The following is an 18733-nucleotide window of genomic DNA, read 5'->3' on the forward strand; positions in this document are numbered from 1 at the left end:
CCCCCCCCCCCCACGTTATGTCACTGCGTTTTCCCCACATTTTAGGCTATTTTACGTTTTTATAAAAGAACTAAAAAAACTAATTCTATTGAATAAAACACCTAATTTAATTTAAAGTAGTGAACTGATGATTTGTTTTATTTGTACAGAGCTTTGCAAGGAACCCCCATGTTATTTCTTTTGGACATTTTGTTTCGAAGAAACCCCAAGATTTGTATTATAGAAATCTTTTGAAAACAGGTTAAATTTTACCCTACGATAAAAAATAAATCTCTTATGGCACTTAAGGCCTCGTACTGTGGTTCAAACTAAATAACAGCATTCTGAGTGGGTAAAATGAGTTAATAAGTTACAGAATCGGTTCCAAAGGAATCTGGTAACCGTTAAGAGTTGTAAAAGACAGCTCGGAAGTAACTAGACAAAAAGTGAATAGCTTCTGTACTCCCAACAGGTGCGTGTTAATGTGTTACATCATTTCCTGTCACACGTTAACTAACGTACAGGTTTTCAGTGTAGGCAACCAGGCATGAAGTCCTTCGATAAGTAGCTAGTTACTGTGAACTGTGTTACTTTGAAACCAGTTCATTCGACAATGTTAGCTTCGAAAGATAAATTACAAGTCAGGCCAATTAAGTCAGACAACATTAAACCGCTTTTCAACAGGCCCACAGGTCATTTCCATCTTTTGTTTTAACGTCACACTGTAAAGTAGCCTATTTTGAGCTGCATTTAAAAGTGTCAAAAACGGGAAAGACATTTTAAATGTATTATTAAGACATGACAGAAAGCCTCTTAAACTTTTGACACTTTCGGCGACGCACAGGCCTACTTTGAAGCCAATAAGTGGGTTACTTACTGTTGAGCTGCAGGATTGAGTCGTAGACCTTGCACTGCATTTGGCCTGTGCTCTGGAACGCGCAGGACATCCACAGTCCTTCGTACATGGATATCGCCGTGATGATGTTGTCCCCAACATAAGCGGACATCTTCCACTGGGGCAACATTGTGCCAACTATCAGTCCAATTACGCCGAGAAGAGACAGGGCGAATCCCAAAATCTGCAAACCCGAGTTGGCCATTTTCCGCTTCTCCTTCGACTTGACTTGCGAAGCAACAAAGACGACGTCCACCTGCCGTGAAGGTACAAATCCCCCACTCCTCACACTCTGAAGCGGTTTGGCAAAGTTCGCTGTGTTGCTGATAAAGTTAGTTCCTCTGTTATCTATTGAGGTATTCCTTAACTTTCTGAAAATAAGCTAGCAAGCAACGGTGATAGTTCAATTTATAGCTAAAGCTTCTCGGAGATTCTTCACGCACCTGTTCTTCTTCCGCACCTTAAATGGGGGTGGAAATAGCGGGAGCGAGCTTTTTTAGGCGGTTTCTGTTAAAGGTGGGCGGGGACGCGCACGTAGTTTCGACTCATCAGCCGTAGTAGCATGCAGCTGGAAGTTTCATGATGTAGGTGTTTCCATAACTAGGCCCTAAACTCACAGACAGACACCATTCATTTGGTTGATGGGGATTAGGTTTGTGTTATTTTTAATAAATGATGATACAGGAAAAAAAAAACATGTGAAGTAAATATTGTAAATATTGAATTTATAATAAACCCAATTCACATTTTAAAATGTTATATCATATCACCAAATAAAAGTGGACAACGTCAGCATTAGTCATTATGCTGTAAATCTTATCAGGCTTGGTAAGCAGAAAACACGGCAAGATTCAAAACTGCAAGACATTTTGCAATACCATTATAATATTTTACATTTATAATCCATCAGGCAGATTTCTACTTTTAAAGGCCAGTTATTTCATGGATCCAGGACACTATACAGCCTGATAAAGTTCCCTTGGCCTTTGGAATTAAAACCCCCGCCACATTGCCAATCTCTATGTATGTTGAAGGGAATGTGATGATGGGGGGTTATTTTAATTCCAAAGGCCAAGGGAACTTTACCAGGATGCATAGTATCCTGGATCCATGAAATAACGAGCTTTTAAAAATAAAAATCCGCCTGCCTCAATGGGAATTTAACATAGAGGTGTGTATACTTATGCCCCCTGTATATTAAGGAACATCCTTTATTCATTTACGATCCATTATTCATTCTCATAGATAATTGGTCTCCTTAAAGGTTGGATTTTTCATAATTATTTTAAACAGGGCATTAAGATCAATTTTGACAACATCTTTTTTCTTTTTATTCCTCTGTTTAGTCAAATTGAACATGGGTTCCTAAACATAAGCACTGTATAGCACCCTGCTGGCTTAACAACATAGGCTTCACATAAGTGCCTTACTAAAAAAAGGAAATAGCATTAACATAAGTGGAAGTTGAATGGAAAATTAAGTTCCATACAATATAGTTATAGTGTTATTTGAAGTTGAATAATACATTAGGCTGTGTACTGTAATTTGTTCACAGGCCATTTTACTACACATTTTCACGGCAATATGGATTGCAACATTTTCTTTCAGTAAACCATTTGTTGTACTTTAACCTCAACCATATTTAATTTAATAGTTTTTTCATTAGAGACAAATTGAACAATCAACATCTAAACATGCAGTTGTGTTCCATGAGCTGGAGTAACCACTCCTAACAAAAGTAATGATTTCATAAGATATTATCCCATTCTTTCATACATATGATTTTGTTGGATTTTTTACATTCAGCAGATACCAGGAACCAGGAAAATCAAAAATTGACAGCAGGTGTGGCTCGCGGGTACCAAGACCGTCTGATTAACCGTTATAGGTAGTGGTACTACTCATTGATGGATCCTGTTGTTATAATAACATACAGTGCATCCAAATATTAATCAGGACATCAGATGTGCTGTAGCTCTTGAAACTATCCCTAGTTAACACCATTACTATGAAATTAGAGCATGAGTCAGGGTTGCCTGAGTCTGGTTAAGATGATCCCTGACACATGACTGAAACAAGCTCTTTTCAGTGCTTTGTTTGTACCTGGTTAAGCTCCTATTTCTGACTGTGTTCAATACGTGCAACTTCCCCTCTAGACACTTTTCTGGGCTATTAAAAAAAAAAAACAGAACTTTGTTTTTGTCTCTCCTGTAAATGTATTGGTGAGTCAGTTTTTGTAACCACTTTGTTCCATTAGTTTGTATTCTGTCTTTACTTATTACTAATTGCATGTGCAGTTATATGATTAATATTGATAATAACTTTTATTTATAAAGCGCCTTTCAAGAAACCCAAGGACACAGAATTAGAGGTGGTAGGCTGTGGTGAACAGGTGGTGTTTCAGGAGTTTTTTATTTTTATTTTTTATTTTTTAAATGTCCATGGAGGTAGCATTTTGGATATCTGCAGGGAACGTGTTGCAGAGGGACGGGGCTGCAGCACTAAAGGCTCCGTCTCCAACAGTACAGAGTCTGGTGTGGGGAATGGAGAGCAGGCCAGGGTGGGGTGTATGGATGGAGGTCGGAGAGGTACTGGTGGGCCGGGGCATGGAGCTATATAGGTGAGAAGGACGATGTTCTATGGGATTCAGGACTTAACTGGGAGCCAGTGAAGGTGGATGAGGGTTGGGGTGATGTGCTGTGTGGGCACCACCACCACCACCTCTATCGCTACAACAAAACATTTCTGTAAACACCTTTCGTGGCACACTGGCAAAAACTGGAGATCCAAGAGGCTGGGAGTTTTATTTTCACGTGCACTTTGCCCTGAGGGATAATTGTATTCAGATGACAGTTGGCTCTCACCAGCTTATTATGACAACATGAGAGGAAATCCTGGGACTTCCTCAGTTTTAAGCCGGAACGACATAAAATCTAGTACACCACGTCAGGTCTTCTTTGTTTTTTTTGTTGCAATTATGGCATTCTTTTTGTTTACATTCAATCTTTGTTGCAAATATATAGGCTACATGTGTATAATGTTGAAGGAGCCACTATAGCCTTAGTATTTTAAATTAGGTACTGTACATTTAATGGAATGGTGCCTGTAAGAATCAGTTTCTTTTTTGACATGAATTCTGTGTTACTGTGTCATAACCAATCAAACAGGTTTCAGGTAGCACCTGGTGGTATCAGCGCAGTTTTTAGAAAGCATCAAATGTGCCTCCAAAATAAATGATCAACATGATGAAGCAAGCCTAACAAGAGCAGGCACGCGATTTCTCACACACTTTTTCACTACATCGCATGACGTCTACAAACTGTAACAATACTGCTTACCGTGGTTGTCATGGTTTCGAAGGTAGGCTACTATGACACAATACAATGAAACTTCTCCGATTGATACCCACTGCCGCTCTCTGAGTCATCACATGAGACACAGGAAGTAAGACATAAATGTTTGGGACTTGTCACAAGTTTGTTGACCAGTCAGATGACTCATCTGAAGCAAAAAATTCAAAACAGAAATTGAATAGAACATTTACATGATGTTGTTGTGTTGATGTTGATTCGGCTTCACGGGGTGTGTCCATTCTGGGTCAGCCGTCTCAGACCTATTCAGCAATTTCTTCTCTTGAGAATACTAAGTCAATGACACAATTAACTGATTTGATTTGGATGCCTTTAATGATATTAACTACTACAGTAAATGTTATTTTAGGTTGGATCATGTATCTCTGGAAACATGATCCACTAATGTATACTAATTTCATGGAATGATTCACACTATTATTAAAACGATTTCCCCAGGGAACTAATAAGAGAGAGGCTCCTCTGACTGTCACTGAAGTTATTACCTATTGGAGTCATAATTCTTTCTTTGATCAAATATTTTCCAATTAAGACTTTACCTCGCCATTTGACACTTTGGGGTTGATGTCACCGTAATGACTCATTGTAATCGATATTACCCGAGTGACACACTGGATATGTGCTATCTCACTCTGAGTTGGAATGAACCTGGCTTAACAGGAGGATTCCTTTTTCCAGTAGCCTGAGAAATAGTAAAAATTTGGCTTTAATTACAACATGAAAAAATATTTCAAATATAGCTTTAATTGGACATGTGTCCCAATTTGTAGCAACAGTGAATCCTGGAAGAAAGGACAAAAGGTTACATGAGGGGAAAAAAACAATACTAGTGACTATAACATAAATCTGAAATGCTGTGCTGCCATCTGGTGGTTACTGGGAATATTGCTCAAAGCAACAAAAAGAAAAAAAACATACAGCCATTTTAGCTAGTAGACGCTTTAATTAAATATGATGGTTACGCATTATGTTGAAAAAAAATCGTCAGCCATGTGTGAGGACAATTTTAAGTAGATTTTTAAAATGATCTATGTAACTCTGAACTCAAGTTTTTAAAAAATATACTCCTGTATCAACAGTGCATGTTGCCGACACCTGAAATAATTACAAATTTAACTGGACATCCTGAGACTGCATTGGAGAAAACAATAGAAGTTGTTTCTTTATTTCAATGGTACTTTTCTGTGCTATTTTGAAGCATTATTATCCCTGTTTTACCAATGTTTAATCATTTGCAAATGTGATTGAATTTTGAATATTGCACGACGAGCAAACAAATGCTTTTCCTCTGATCAGCAGTATTCACACATGAGAGACAGTGGAAGACAAAACAGTTGTCTGTGTGCTGTCAATATGAACTATAAACTATGAGACATAATCAATAATGACCAGACAGTTATAAATATTTGAATTGAATCCACATATACATGAATTTAACAGTATTCCTGACTTGAATTAAAGCTTCAGCTATAAAGTGCTTGAAATGATCACTTCTTAAAATTTAGTTTAAAAAAAAAAGAGCATTTTGTTACTGTAAGCACATCATTTTATTTCTGATCTTTCTAATGTTATTGCCTTTTATTTAGTTTTTATATTTCATATTTTGGAGTATATTATTTCCATTTTATCTTGTGTTGTCTGATTTTACCTCACCGCAGTCCTGGAATGTTTTTCTTCCTGTTTCAACCATGGAAAGCACTTTGTAACTGTTGTTTTTAAAAATGCTGTTATATGTTATTATATTTATATGAGTAGTATATACATGCAAGTCATTGGCAGGAACACAGTGTCATTTAGAACTTGACAGCCATTGTCTTTTCTTTACACAACGTGGCATCTCTGTGAAATGTTTTACTGTGTCTATTTTTTAGATTCCTTCTCAATTTCTGCATCTGTATTTTTAACCAATCAAATAATGACTTATACAAGATATTTTGCATATGCTTCTGTGGTTTCTCTGAGCCCCAAAAAATGCATGATAAAATACCAAATGACCGTTGTTCATTGTCTTATCATTATCTTATCATTATCAGCTGGCTTGCTTTGAGAGCAATTTTTCATAGCAATTATTGATACCGAGACATCATTTTCATATTTGTTACCTTCACTTACACATGCACTTTTGGTGACTTTGGTAATCGCTTTATGATTGTTTACCAACCATCTGATGCGGTGTTAGTCACATCAATAATATCAATGAAAGAGCCGTTGATTGTGTGTTGGGAGAAGACATTCAGTGCTCGGAGAAACATAATTAAATGCAACTCATGCACATAAAACCTCCAAGGTTGTGATATTCCCACGTTTGTTCAAATTTAGCATGTAGATGCCTATAACGGAAACATGCGCATGCTGAGGGTAATTGGTTCCTCCAGCTATCGTGAGAACTATATTTGGTTTAATGCCTTAATCCTTATTTGCCGCATTAAGAAATATAAAGCTCCATTCAGTCTGTGTGCAGACTGCTCTTCTCTGTGTGGGTTTACTGAGAATAAGCTTACATGAATGCACGAGTCATGCTTCCATGAGATTTGAGATGTCCCAGTAAAGCACAGGGAGGATCAGAGGAGGAACGAGGGCTGTCTGACCCTGACTGAGGTCACGTCTCAAAAGGGGAACTCGTTGTGAGAGTCAGCGACGGCCCAGAGCGCACAATGATCGGCCACATCAGATGCTGCTCAACTTCAACTTGTTCTAGAGTATGACTTGTAGTTTAATTATCCCAGTCTGTGGGGCATGAGCCATTATCCATTTACCACGGTCATCACGGAGAGATTGTAATATCTAATTGACTGCTGGGTTTTGAACTAGAAGTAATTGCAACTATTCATCCATCTGGTGTTTTGATGAAATAATCCTGGTTCTTTGAAAGGACAGAAGACTCTTCAGTAGATCAGACAGATGTTAGGCTGTTAATCTCAGACCAGATGTTTCCATATATTATGCCATGTGCGTGTGTTTTAAAATATGTAATTTGAGTTGTCACTGTTACCTTGCTGTGCATGAAATTACCTGACAGATGACCTACCGGGATTTTTATTACTACAATAAAGCTTTAATGTTGTGGATGACAGCGAGGAGGGAGATGTAAAGATGGGTGTAATACGGAAAGACAGTTGTGAAATGACGTGGGCCGTATTTCAGTCCACTTTTTTTAAGAGGATGACACAATTCCCAAGACTGTGGTCAGTGCAATCAGTTTTAATCAATAAGACTAATACATGTGAGGGCGCAGAACTCAATGTGGCTGCTGGATTTCTGGTGAGCTCCTACTTACTGTAGCTCTCTATCAGCGAGTCTGTGTCTCTATAACAAGCTAGATTGGTTTTACAGGGTTTCACTTTTGTTTACCGAGAGTCAAACAAGCTTATGAATGCAGTTCTTGATGTCGCAGCAAAACACTTGAAGCACTATAAAATAAACCTGTACTGGTAGACAGTACACTACACTCACTGCACATAAATACGCCAGTAAAAAGGGTGGGAAAGAATAAATCAGGGGGTTTCTGTCATTGCCGTGGTTAAGCGCATGTTAATAGGGAAAAAATGGGAGAAACCCCACAAGAAGGGACCCCCCTCTTGAGCTGATAGCTGTATGGCAGTAGGCAGCATGACTAAGAAGCCCATCTGTCCATATTAATTAAGCATGACACTATATAATGATCATCATCACAAATGATTGCTCCCTGTACCGAGATAGGGACGTGTTGAGTCTAATTTGGCTTGAAGACTGGAAGCAGAGGAAAACTGCTAGCCCAGCTTTGTTAAAACTAAATAACTAACGCCAATGTGCATTTTTGACATTCTTCAACGTGTCCCCTGCTGGAACACACTCACTTTGTTGTGTACAGTCAGGATTTAGAGGGTACTCTCTGTCTTAGGATAAGCACATCTGCTCCCTTGATCAACCTGAGTAAAAAAAACAAAAGGTCCACACGGACTACATGTGGATTATTTTTTTAACTCATGTCATGAAGAAGAGCTAACCCAGTTGAGCTCCTTTTACGAGTTATTGCTGCACGTTATCTACCAAAACATCTCTTTATTTACTATGATACGTTAAAAGATTTTCTTGGATTAGACTTTAGGTAAATATCACAATGCAGAGGGGATGGGAGTTCTTCCCTGAGGCGTACGCTGTATTATTAAAGAAAGCATAGATGGTAAAGAAAGTATAACAACTAAAATAAGACTATGACTGTTAAAAGTGACTTCTTATTTTTTTTCTTTTTCTTACTTTGTTTTCTTACTTTATTTTCTGTGATATGTAGGCTATATCTGATCGGACCTCTCCGCTGTTGGGAACCGCGCCTCTTTAAAACAACTTTTCAAATATCTCCTGTTGCTTAGATTTGGCACATTGTTGTTGGAACATCCCAATGCATTATGGCATGACATGTCATGTAGCTGACACTTTTATCCAATGCGACTTACATTTGCGATATATGTCAGCGGTTTTACGACTCTGCAGCAAGTAGGGGTTAAGTGTCTTACTCAGGGACACATTGGTTGATTGACCCCCCCCCCAGCGTGTCATAGAATCACGATTGAAAAGGGTTGAAAATGAGCGGATCCCTCCTGGTGTCACCTTTCCATCACTGGTGAATGGAGCTGGAGCCGATTGGTCCAGTGGGAAAGGGGCTATTTATTTTTGTATTTTTTTTAAGGGCTCTGAAAACAATTTCTCAATCAGTTTCTTGCTATGAGCGTTGGTTACTATAAACATAAAATGTTCAGCCAAAGTTAGATCAGTTGTTTCTATGTATTCTCCCATTACTGATTTTGTATTAGTGGTTTTCTTTTTCTAGGGTGTGACTCAGTAAAAACAAAAGTGCTGCCAATCAAGAGAGAAAAGTGAATGAAGGGAAGATAAATGTTTATTATGGAATAATTGCAGAAAATCTTTTGTGGTTATCCTCTACAGGGAGATTTGCAATGGAGGGGCATCTGCCCTGAGACGCTGGTGGTGACAGTGGCTGGTGACTCGGATGAGGCTGAGCTGGAGCTAATGGAGCTGAGGAATCTATTTATGTGCACATGAAAGCCGCATGAATGTACTATAGGCAGAGAAAAGATTTTATTTAAACAGAGGCAGCGGCAGATTTTTCACTTCAGTTCCTCTTTTCCTCTTAGCTCTGCTTCCTCCAGTTTGTCTGGGACTCCTCTCTAAAACCCAGCATCATTGAGGTATTTAGGGACATGTTATTTGCATGCAGCATGGAAGATAAACAATAAGCCCGAAAAATCACGGATGCGTCAGCATACTTGTGAACCAGCGTCTTAATCTCCACCTGCAGCTGGACCACATTCACGCTGACACCGCTACCCCGACGGCTGAACTGAGCCAATATCATTAAAAACAGACCTTCACTTCTTAATTAAATCAAGCAGTTTTGAAACCTTTTTTTTTTTTAAGAAAAATGAATAAGAGAACAAGACCAAGTAAAAGGTATGATCCTTTTGTCATATACATTTTATCAGAATTTGACTGGAGGTAGGAGTAGTCATTGTTCTACATCAAGTTAATTTATAGAGCACATTTAAACGACAGACGTTGACCAAAGTGCTTTATAATGAGATGAAATAAAACACATGATATTAAGTGAATTTATCGACAGGTTCACTCTCCTCCATCCAGACTTCCCCTCTTCCTCTTGTGCGGTAAAGGGTTTTTCTTTTTCTGAACTGGAAGCCTCTTTATCGCCCCCACTCTTCTGGGTAGAGCTGGACCGGGCCTTGTTGGGTGGCTTAGTACTTCTAAAGGGAAAAAAAGGTAAGGGCATGATACCATAACATGATGTTCACCATAACAAGACAATTTGACCCTGCATCTAAATTGTTAAATTATTCCCATCAAATATCTCCCATGTCAAATCTTAATGAGCAATTCTGGAAACCGGTCCATTTTATTTTTCCATTTTACGTCATCAAAATGTTATTTTACAGAACAAAAGACCTTAATTGATCCCAAGGGTGCCTCATACTTTAGTTGAGCTTACCTTTCAGCTCTTTTTCCGGTTTTACCGTCCTTTTTGGTCGGGAGCTGATGTCTGACGTCATGGACATATCCTTTTTATCCCTCTTCCTTTTAGGCAGACGTGAAGTCTTTGGGCTGATTTGTGCATCTTTCACTGCTGCATCCAGGCTTTCACTCCTCCTTTTCTTTGCTGGGCTTCTATGTCGATCAAAAAATAGTTTAAATCTTTTCAATCTTAAAGCAATGGTTTGACATTTTGGGAAATAGGCTTAGTTTAGCATAGACGGGAAGCAGGGCGAAACACCTAACCGGGCTGTCTCTGAAAACCACAAATCTACCTATTACCACCTCTTAATCTCACAAATAAACATGTTGGATTATTATTTTTAATCCTTCCACAAACCATAATGTCAAAACAACAAGTTTTGGATTTACATGCTGTAACATCCTGGACTTCGTTGCCTCCAGCGCCGTTGTCAACCCTTGTGTTGTCTTCTCGTCAAAAATAAAAATCAACACTTCTGATGCTTTTTATCAATGTTTTTAACTTTGTCTTACGTTTTTGTCCCTTTTTTGAACACTTTTTTCTATGTTTGTCATCTTTTTTACGTTTTCCAACACTAACCTATTAACTTCAGTTAACACTAACTTATTAACTTTAGTTTTAAAGTAATTTTTGGAGTTTATTGTCAATAAACCTCATTTATAGAAAATGATGTCTAATGTTTGAGTTAGAAAAGCAGAAATTAGGAGTTATTTAGCCCAGGATTAAAGGAATTTATGGTGATGGATAACCATAAATTGATGAAAGTAGTGATTTGTATTAGCCAAAGAGCATTGTGGGGAATCAATCATGTTATTTTAGGTAATTAAAAAGAACATTGATATAGGAAAACGGGTCAATTTGACCCGAGGATAACATGAGGGTTCAAGCATGTGAATGGAGGTGTCATTTGTCTTATCTAACTCTCAGCAAGAAAGCAAATAGAAGAATGTCAAACTATGCAGGGAGATGTTTCTAAGTCCCACCTGTTGCCACACTCTGAGTCCTCATCACCATACCTTCTCTTCTTTGAAGGAGTGTTGTCCCCACTGATGACGGCGCTCCGGAGGACAGGGTGCTCCGTGGCAGCGCTGTTGGACGCGTCCTTCTTTGCCACATCCTTGCCACCATAGACGCTTAGATCCTGACACAAGCTCTTCACCTCCACACACTTTTTCTCACTGGAAAACAACCAATCACTGAGTCAAACTCACATATATAAGTGATATATATAATTATAAGTGTCTATATATGGCATCTAAGCCCACACTTACTACCTTTGTGGGCTGATTTGTGCATCCTTCTCTTCATCCAGGACTTCACTCCTCCTTTTCTTTGTTGTTTGTCTATGTTGATCAGAACATTTAAAATTTAAATCTCTTCAAAATTAAAGCAAAGGTTTTGACATTTGGGGAAATAGGCTCATTTGATCTCTTGCTGAGAGTTAGATGTGATGTTGATGGAGTGGATTAGCTTAGCTTAGCATAGACTGGAAGCAGGGCGACACAGCCAACCTGACTGTCTCTAAAGTCCAGTACAAGCACCTCTTAATCTCACAAATACACAAAATAATACATACACAAATCATAATGCCAAAACAACATGATTGGATTTAATTGGAGTTATGTGCTGTATCATCCTGGACTTCCTTGCCTCTAGCGCCAGTGTTAATGCACATTTGAGAGAGGTTCTATTTTTCTTATCTAACTCTCAGCAAGAAAGCAAACAGTTTAATTTTCAAGAATGTCAAACTATTCCTTTTAAAATATCAAAATAATCAATGCAGGGGGATGTTTCAAACACCCACCTGTTGCCACACTCTGAGTCCTCGTTACTATCCCCTTTCCTTTTCTTTGGAGGAGGGTTTTCACCACTGATGACGACGCTCTGGAGGGAAGGGTGCTCCTTGCTGCGTCGCCCAGCAGGGTGACTCTCGTCAGGGTGGCAGGCCGGGCTGGCTGTGCTGTCGGAGATCTCCTCCTTCGCCACATTCTCACCACCGCACACACATGTTTTCACACTGGAAGACAACGTATCATTGAGTTAAACTCACATTTATCTATGTCAGCAACTAGACAATAAACCACAGCATGGCAGCACACACTTACTGGAGGTGGCTCGTGGTTATAAACGGATGTTGAAGAATTTGGCTTGGTTTGATTCTTTGCAAAGCATCCACATCCAGTAGCTTTTTTAATAGGTCAGCAAAGCTCACCCTGTCACAATCATGAGTGCTGGCATCTTGTGATGAGAGGTTGGCAGGCACCTTGTGAAGGATCAGAAAAAAACAAAAAAAATAAAATAAAATACTTGTTTTCTTGCACGTCCTCATGTTTAAATTCTAAAACCATGCTTTCCAAGATAGACAGGCTACCTTCGTGACATCACTCAGGCTTTTAATTGTGCATGGGGTGAAAGTATAGTGCCTCTTTTCAAGTGAAGACTAAAGAGTAGAAAAGGTTGAGTTAGGTCATTTGTTGCAAATGCAGTTGCAGACGTAGGCAAAGACAGGTATAAACACAGCTCAATAATATATAATAAACGATATTACCATAAATGTCCAAAAAGGGGGTTTCAAAATGTGGTAATTTGGGCGAAAGTACTGTCTTGTGTACATGCCGTCATTCAGAATATGGTCCGGTGCCTTTCCAACTATGAGGTTGATATGTCTCATCTGTGGGCACAATGTTGCATTATACTTTGAGATACATTTTGTTAGGTTTCACAAGAGAAATCATTTCAAAGGTAAGCATGCTGATCTTTGGTGATTCAGGGTCTCTAGCTTAAAATGTTTGTCTTATTAAAATATTGTATCCTAAAAAATGAAAAATACAGTAAAATGGGGTTTATCTCCTGCTATAGTCACCATTACCATATCATAGTTGTCACAGCCAGGGAAGAGTGCAGTGCCCATAAGCATTTCGGCCGCAATGCAGCCCAGAGACCATACGTCAATGGCCTCATTGAAGGGAGCTCCCAGCAGGATCTCTGGAGCTCTTTTGACAAGCAGAAGAAACACAAGACACATTATTGTTGTTATAAAGACTTAAGTAAACTCCTACTCACTATCTATACCTAACAGCCAGTTTCTTAAATGTACAATGGTCAGTATGGGAGCCTGACTAAAAAGTTGAGATGCCAGAGTGCAGGTTTTTTTCTTTGATATCCTGTGTGGCACAGCTGTCCCAGACATGTTGTCAATTACGTACCTGTACCACCGGGTCTGAAGAGTGGCACCTGTCCAGTTTTCTGGATGGTTGAGGGCTAAGCCAAAGTCAATGACCTTAACTCGCAATGGCTGCCGTACATGGTCCACCATCATAATGTTTTCAGGCTTCAGATCTGAATGAGCGAAGCCTGTGCTCTTCAGAAACTCCAAAGCGGTAGCAAGCTAAAATCATGAACAACAGTAGAAAACAAATCAATTACTGCAGTCTGGGGACTGCAAAAATATGTCCTCAGTTATTTTGGACATGCTATTTTATTATCCTGATCTACACTTGCAATGTAAAAAGAAAGATGCATTTTGATGGAAGTTGCAACTAGGATTTTGACAATGACACTTTTCTGTTTTAGACCTTACAATACAATTTCTGTAATTTAAAAAAAAAAAAAAACCTGCTGCACAATGGGCCGGACATCGGTCAACTCAAGAGACTTGGAAGGGCTCATCTGCAAGAATTCTGTCAGGCTTATGTCCAGTTCCTCGAACTCCAGATAATAACGCCCCTCAAAGGCAAAGGAGTCGTGCCATTTGACAATGTTGAATTGGTCTGAGCCGAGCTCTTTTAGAATATGGAGGATCGACGCCTGGGGAATGTACGAGATGTTAGAGAGAGACTTGATGTGAATACAGTGTGATTTTGAATTATTATTAAAGGAAAATGTTGTTAAACACTATTTGTGTTGCACCTCTTCTTTTGCCTCCTCAATGAGTTTCTTGTTTTTGCAGATTTTTAAAGCCACCATTTCATTGGTAGCTACCTTCCTGCACTGGGTTACCGCTCCAAAGGAACCAGAACCCAGGAGATCTTGCACCTCGTACTGGGAAGAAGAGGAGGTGATCATTTCTCCTACAAAGACCTGAAAGTCCATGGTGCCAGACAAAATCTGTCGTTGATTTATTATTTCACCTGAGAGCAGAGTAGAACATGGATAATTTGAATTTGAGCATGGAGAAACAAAGCTGTGTATTATTTATAGTATTTTATTTTCAGCAGATCTAAAATACAGATGTAAACTTTCACAGAAATGTATAAGCAGAAAAATGTAACAAGTGACAGATTCAACTAATCTTTAAGAAAGCATCTGCTCATATACTGTATTATGTCTGTTACTTTTTAAAATAAATCAAAATAAATCTGCAAACTACCTTAGTTGTGAACCAAGAGGAATCAAAAATGAAGTGGCTTTTTGTTAAAAACAAAAAACAAAAACAACTTACCAGATGTCCAAAGATCGCTTGATATTAGTGATATTTGGAATTGAATTTCAGTGTAAAATAACTGTCACAAGCTGAGAAAATTAGGGTTGTTTCAAGTTAACAAGCAATAAAATGATCAGGGTTGTCTTCAAGCGGAAGGGTGAAATGACTGAAATGGCAAAGTTAAGTTAGACCATATGATCATCATTCTATTCCATAATTATGTCATAATTGTGGAACACATTACAGCCGCAGCACCATTCCACAGCAGTTGTAATAAACATTCTATTTGGCCCCAAGTTGATTTCCTGTTGCAGTGTATGTGAATGACAAGAAGTCAACCAGGGGCCAGGCTATTTCCTAGCAATGGAATTCCATTGACTATGTCTATATTAGGGTTTAATAAATGAATGCATACATGAATAACAAACATGTGCACTCAAGTTACCCGATTATTAAGCACACCTTGCTGAACTAATGCAGTCCAAACCACCAGTCCGGTAGATTGTACCTTCACCAAGGTTCATACAGTTTTTGTTGATATTTAGGTAGATCTCAGTACTCAGCAATGGCACTGTGTACACATACTATGTAAAGTCCAGCATTCAGTAGGGTCCTACTGGCATCAACATGTATACTCATAGTACCAAAAGTAAAAGTAGGCCTAATCATTACACAGAATGGACATTTTTTATTATATTAGATTAATATATATCATTGGATTTAAACTGTTTAAACTGACCCAACTTGATTCTTAATGCTAATATGCTATTAGGCCTATATAGGTAGGCTAAACTTTAAAGCAATTTCCTTATTATTTTATTATATTGTATGTTTGAAAGCAAACATGGCACACATTTCTTGATCAAAAATAGCTTAAAAGAATATGGCACGATGTTGGAAATTGGACAATCCACCCACAACCTGAATCCAATGCATAGAAGGACACTGGCAGGGCAGTTGAAACCAGTTTCGGGTCTTTCCCCTCCATTAGTGGGGAAAGGTGTGAAGGCTGATGTTTAAGAGGCTCCAGAAGTGAAAGAAGTGTTGTAAAACAACAATGGCCCACGACAGAGGAGAATGGTGAAAATACATATTTTGAGGACAACTATAGAGGCGCAAATGTAAATGTAAATTTAATAGGCCTCACACGGTGACACAATTTGTGAGTTGCTACCAGACTGCTACTAGCTTAATTTAGCTAGCCCTGCAAATTGACAGTGACCCAAAGAAAGGAATGCACTCGTACTAGCTTGCTAGCTTGGGAAGACAGCTAGCTAGCTACATCGTCGTGAGTACTTATTAGGGATTTTTCTGCTTCTGCACGGAAAAATGCAAAGAAAAAGGCCAAACACCGGTTTAAGGTAAGCCAGTTTACTCTGCTGTTGGTTTATGTTTGTCTTCGTCAACCAACATATAGTTTTTCTGGGTCACTTTTCCCAAAGTTCTTTGTCGATTTTTTGGACATTTTTGTTGTTGTTTTGACCAAGTTTTTTAAAGCTTTCTCCGACATTTGTTGTAATTTGTTGTTTACTAACTGTTCCCGAACTTCTTTCTCACTTTTTACAAGGTCATTGTCGTTTTTTTCTGCGTTTTTTTTAACGTTTTTGTTGTTTCCCCCCCCCCCTACATTTCTGTCACGTTTTTCAGTGTTCTTAAATCTTTTTGTTTTTCTTAAATTGCCATGAAATTAAATAAAACACCCAAATTTAATGAAAATAGTGAACTGTTCAGGTTTTTAACTTATTGTTGTTATTATTATTATTACTATTATTATTATTATTTTTACAATTTGGTTTAAGGAAACCCAAAGTTCGGATGTAGAAACTTTTTGAAAATTGGTCAAATTTGACTTCGTGGACAACAGGAGGTTTAAACATGGATGGTTTCAATAGCAGTGCAACAGGTTGTAGAACCAAGGCTTTGCCAAGTTCTTACAGTTTACACAATGAGTATTACTACTAGACTAACAGGTTATGAGTATACTGTATGTGTATGACCTGCAAGTGACAGTAAGTGTTATAAGGGTTTGGGGGGTTTAGATAGGGAAATGCAGCTTTTTCTCACAATTTATCTTCGAAACTCTCCTGCCTGTGGCTGTTTCGTGAAGGAATTATTGATGTACTTTAAGAAAATGTTGCTGCACCCTCATGCTCCTCCGCATCAATGTGTTGATGTTTGCATATACAATGCAGTCATTACAATCACTGTATTTGTTTTTGGATTAGGCATCTAAATAGCTTTTTTTTTTTTTCAAGGAAACAGTATGCATTTTATTCCAGTGTTAAAGGGCCACACTCTGTGTGGGTACACAGGCCTCTGTGGGCTTATATCCAACTTTGAGATGAATTAAGCTTTAGAAAAGCTGAGGTTTGTGTCGTTCTGCTGTAGTTGTGTGTGAAAGCCTTTCTCATGTTTTAGAAAACTGAATGACTCCCAGTTCTTGCTTTTATTTAATTAAGCATTTATTCATGTTTTTAAAGTAGATACTCATCTTTATTCACCCAGTGAGTCCTCATATTGATTTGGCTAATTTGAATTAAACTGATTATCAAATATACTGTTTGTTGAAACATCCTAGTCTGTTCACTGAAATAATTAGTTTATCATTTTAGTAAATGGGATTTAAGGCAGGCAAGTCAGCCTCCTGCTCAGTGTTTGTTAGTTACATTACTATGATTTCCTATGACGTGCTTTGAATACCCCAATTTACTTAGATCTCAATGTAATATATACTAGATATATAAGCTTCTCCATCAAACCACTCCTCCAAATTGCCAAGACCTCTCATAGCAGCCAAAACTCCCTAAGACAAGCACTGCTAAAATGACTATTTAACCTTCTTTAAAACTGCTCACACAGACAGGCACAATATTTACACGTCCTTTAAAGATGGAGTTAGAAAAGAAATAATCGGGGCAGGTCAGCTGGTTCAACCTGGTGTCGGGACTTAAGGAACCACCAACCTACACCCTCTCTTAGCTCAGCTGGGACCTGCAGTCACTTCTTTTAAAAACACTGACATACTTTCTAGTAGCAATCATAGCTTTAACATGGTTGCAATAACCTCCAAATATATTTTTCTATTTTTTTTTTTGTGATATCATATGGATTAGAGTACTACTCATTTATTAAAATGCATACAGCGCATTAGGTGAAATATTTATTTATTTTAAATATTTGCACAAATAGATTGCAAATATGCAGATTACGGAACAACGTGCCTGATCAAAGAGGAAACTAATACATTGCATTTTAAAGGGACCTTAAAGAAAATAGAAAAAAGAAGACAAAGCATCAACGGGCACTCCTTACAATCATACAAATATATGTTATTTTATTGAATAGTATTTCAGAATAAGACATCTCCTTTCAATTCATGTAGGAGTTATTGTAGAAATGTACACAGTTATGATGGCAAACATGGAGAGAGGGTGAATCGAGGGCTTGTGTCTATAGATACTGAGAGGGAGTCATCCCTAATGAGCCAAAGAACAGTGATGAATGCATGCTTTGCAAAAAAAATCCCAAGTCAGTCTAGACAATTAGAAGTTATTATAGCAGACCACTGATCGCCTTTGTAGCCTGCAAATCCTGATTTTTGTTAGCCTGTTGAATTTGTTTCCCTTCCTTGAGTGCAGGCTGTTAGTTCTCATTGCATATTGCTGGTCTTCACTCCTGTTTACTGCATTCTGAAGTGGTTAAAAAAGCCAGTGCGTATGTTCCACTTGTTTTGTCTTTTATTGTGAAGAGTCCAACATGTGTCTGAATCCCTGGTGACACTCGGGAGGTGCCTGAGGATTCAGGCCTTCTCGCTGTGGCTAATCAGTGCCGAGGCCCATTATTGTTATTTATGCCTTTTTGTTGTTCATTTGAAATTGTTTTTCTCCCTTGACAGTTTTTTGGAAGACAAGACGATTGGATTTAGACCTAGAGTCCATAAGAGTAGGAGAGACAGGTGGTGGGAACGTCCTGGAAGACTTGCGTGACCATAACTCTAAGACCAACTAGCTCATTGCTGTGCATGACAGGACCCATGTTGGCTT

The 18733-nt window shown here is 38.4% G+C and overlaps 2 protein-coding genes across 2 annotated transcripts in view; both read right to left on the minus strand.

Annotated features, from left to right (window-relative positions):
* LOC117955783 (claudin-7-B-like) overlaps window positions 1-1355 on the minus strand; it is a 3830-nt gene extending 2475 nt beyond the window's left edge. The window contains exon 1 of the mRNA XM_034890486.1: window positions 857-1355. Coding sequence (XP_034746377.1) covers window positions 857-1079 — 223 coding nt within the window. The 5' untranslated portion in view covers window positions 1080-1355. The remainder of the gene's footprint in view (window positions 1-856) is intronic.
* Window positions 1356-9746: 8391 nt separating this feature from the next.
* On the minus strand, window positions 9747-14903 carry LOC117955953 (homeodomain-interacting protein kinase 1-like). The gene is made up of 13 exons (XM_034890756.1): window positions 14709-14903; window positions 14177-14397; window positions 13883-14074; window positions 13474-13655; window positions 13137-13260; window positions 12816-12938; window positions 12639-12707; window positions 12373-12530; window positions 12072-12284; window positions 11542-11610; window positions 11251-11445; window positions 10244-10419; window positions 9747-10001 (listed from the first exon to the last, which is right to left on the minus strand). Exons 2-13 carry the CDS (start codon window positions 14357-14359, stop codon window positions 9865-9867), a joined length of 1821 nt encoding a protein of 606 aa, XP_034746647.1. The 5' UTR covers window positions 14360-14397; window positions 14709-14903; the 3' UTR covers window positions 9747-9864.
* Between the last annotated feature and the right edge of the window lie 3830 nt (window positions 14904-18733).

This window comes from Etheostoma cragini, chromosome 13 (assembly GCF_013103735.1).
Source record: "Etheostoma cragini isolate CJK2018 chromosome 13, CSU_Ecrag_1.0, whole genome shotgun sequence".
NCBI classification, from domain to species: Eukaryota; Metazoa; Chordata; class Actinopteri; order Perciformes; family Percidae; genus Etheostoma; species Etheostoma cragini.

Bases quoted from the DNA above. Each gene is read 5' to 3' on its own strand.
- LOC117955953 (XM_034890756.1), bottom strand. From the start codon at position 14,359: ATGGACTTTCAGGTCTTTGTAGGAGAAATGATCACCTCCTCTTCTTCC. The intron at 14,075-14,176 runs GTGCAACACAAA...TACATTCCCCAG, and splicing joins TTGAGGAGGCAAAAGAAGAG to GCGTCGATCCTCCATATTCT. The intron at 10,420-11,250 runs GTGGGACTTAGA...TGATCGACATAG, and splicing joins GACTCAGAGTGTGGCAACAG to AAGCCCAGCAAAGAAAAGGA.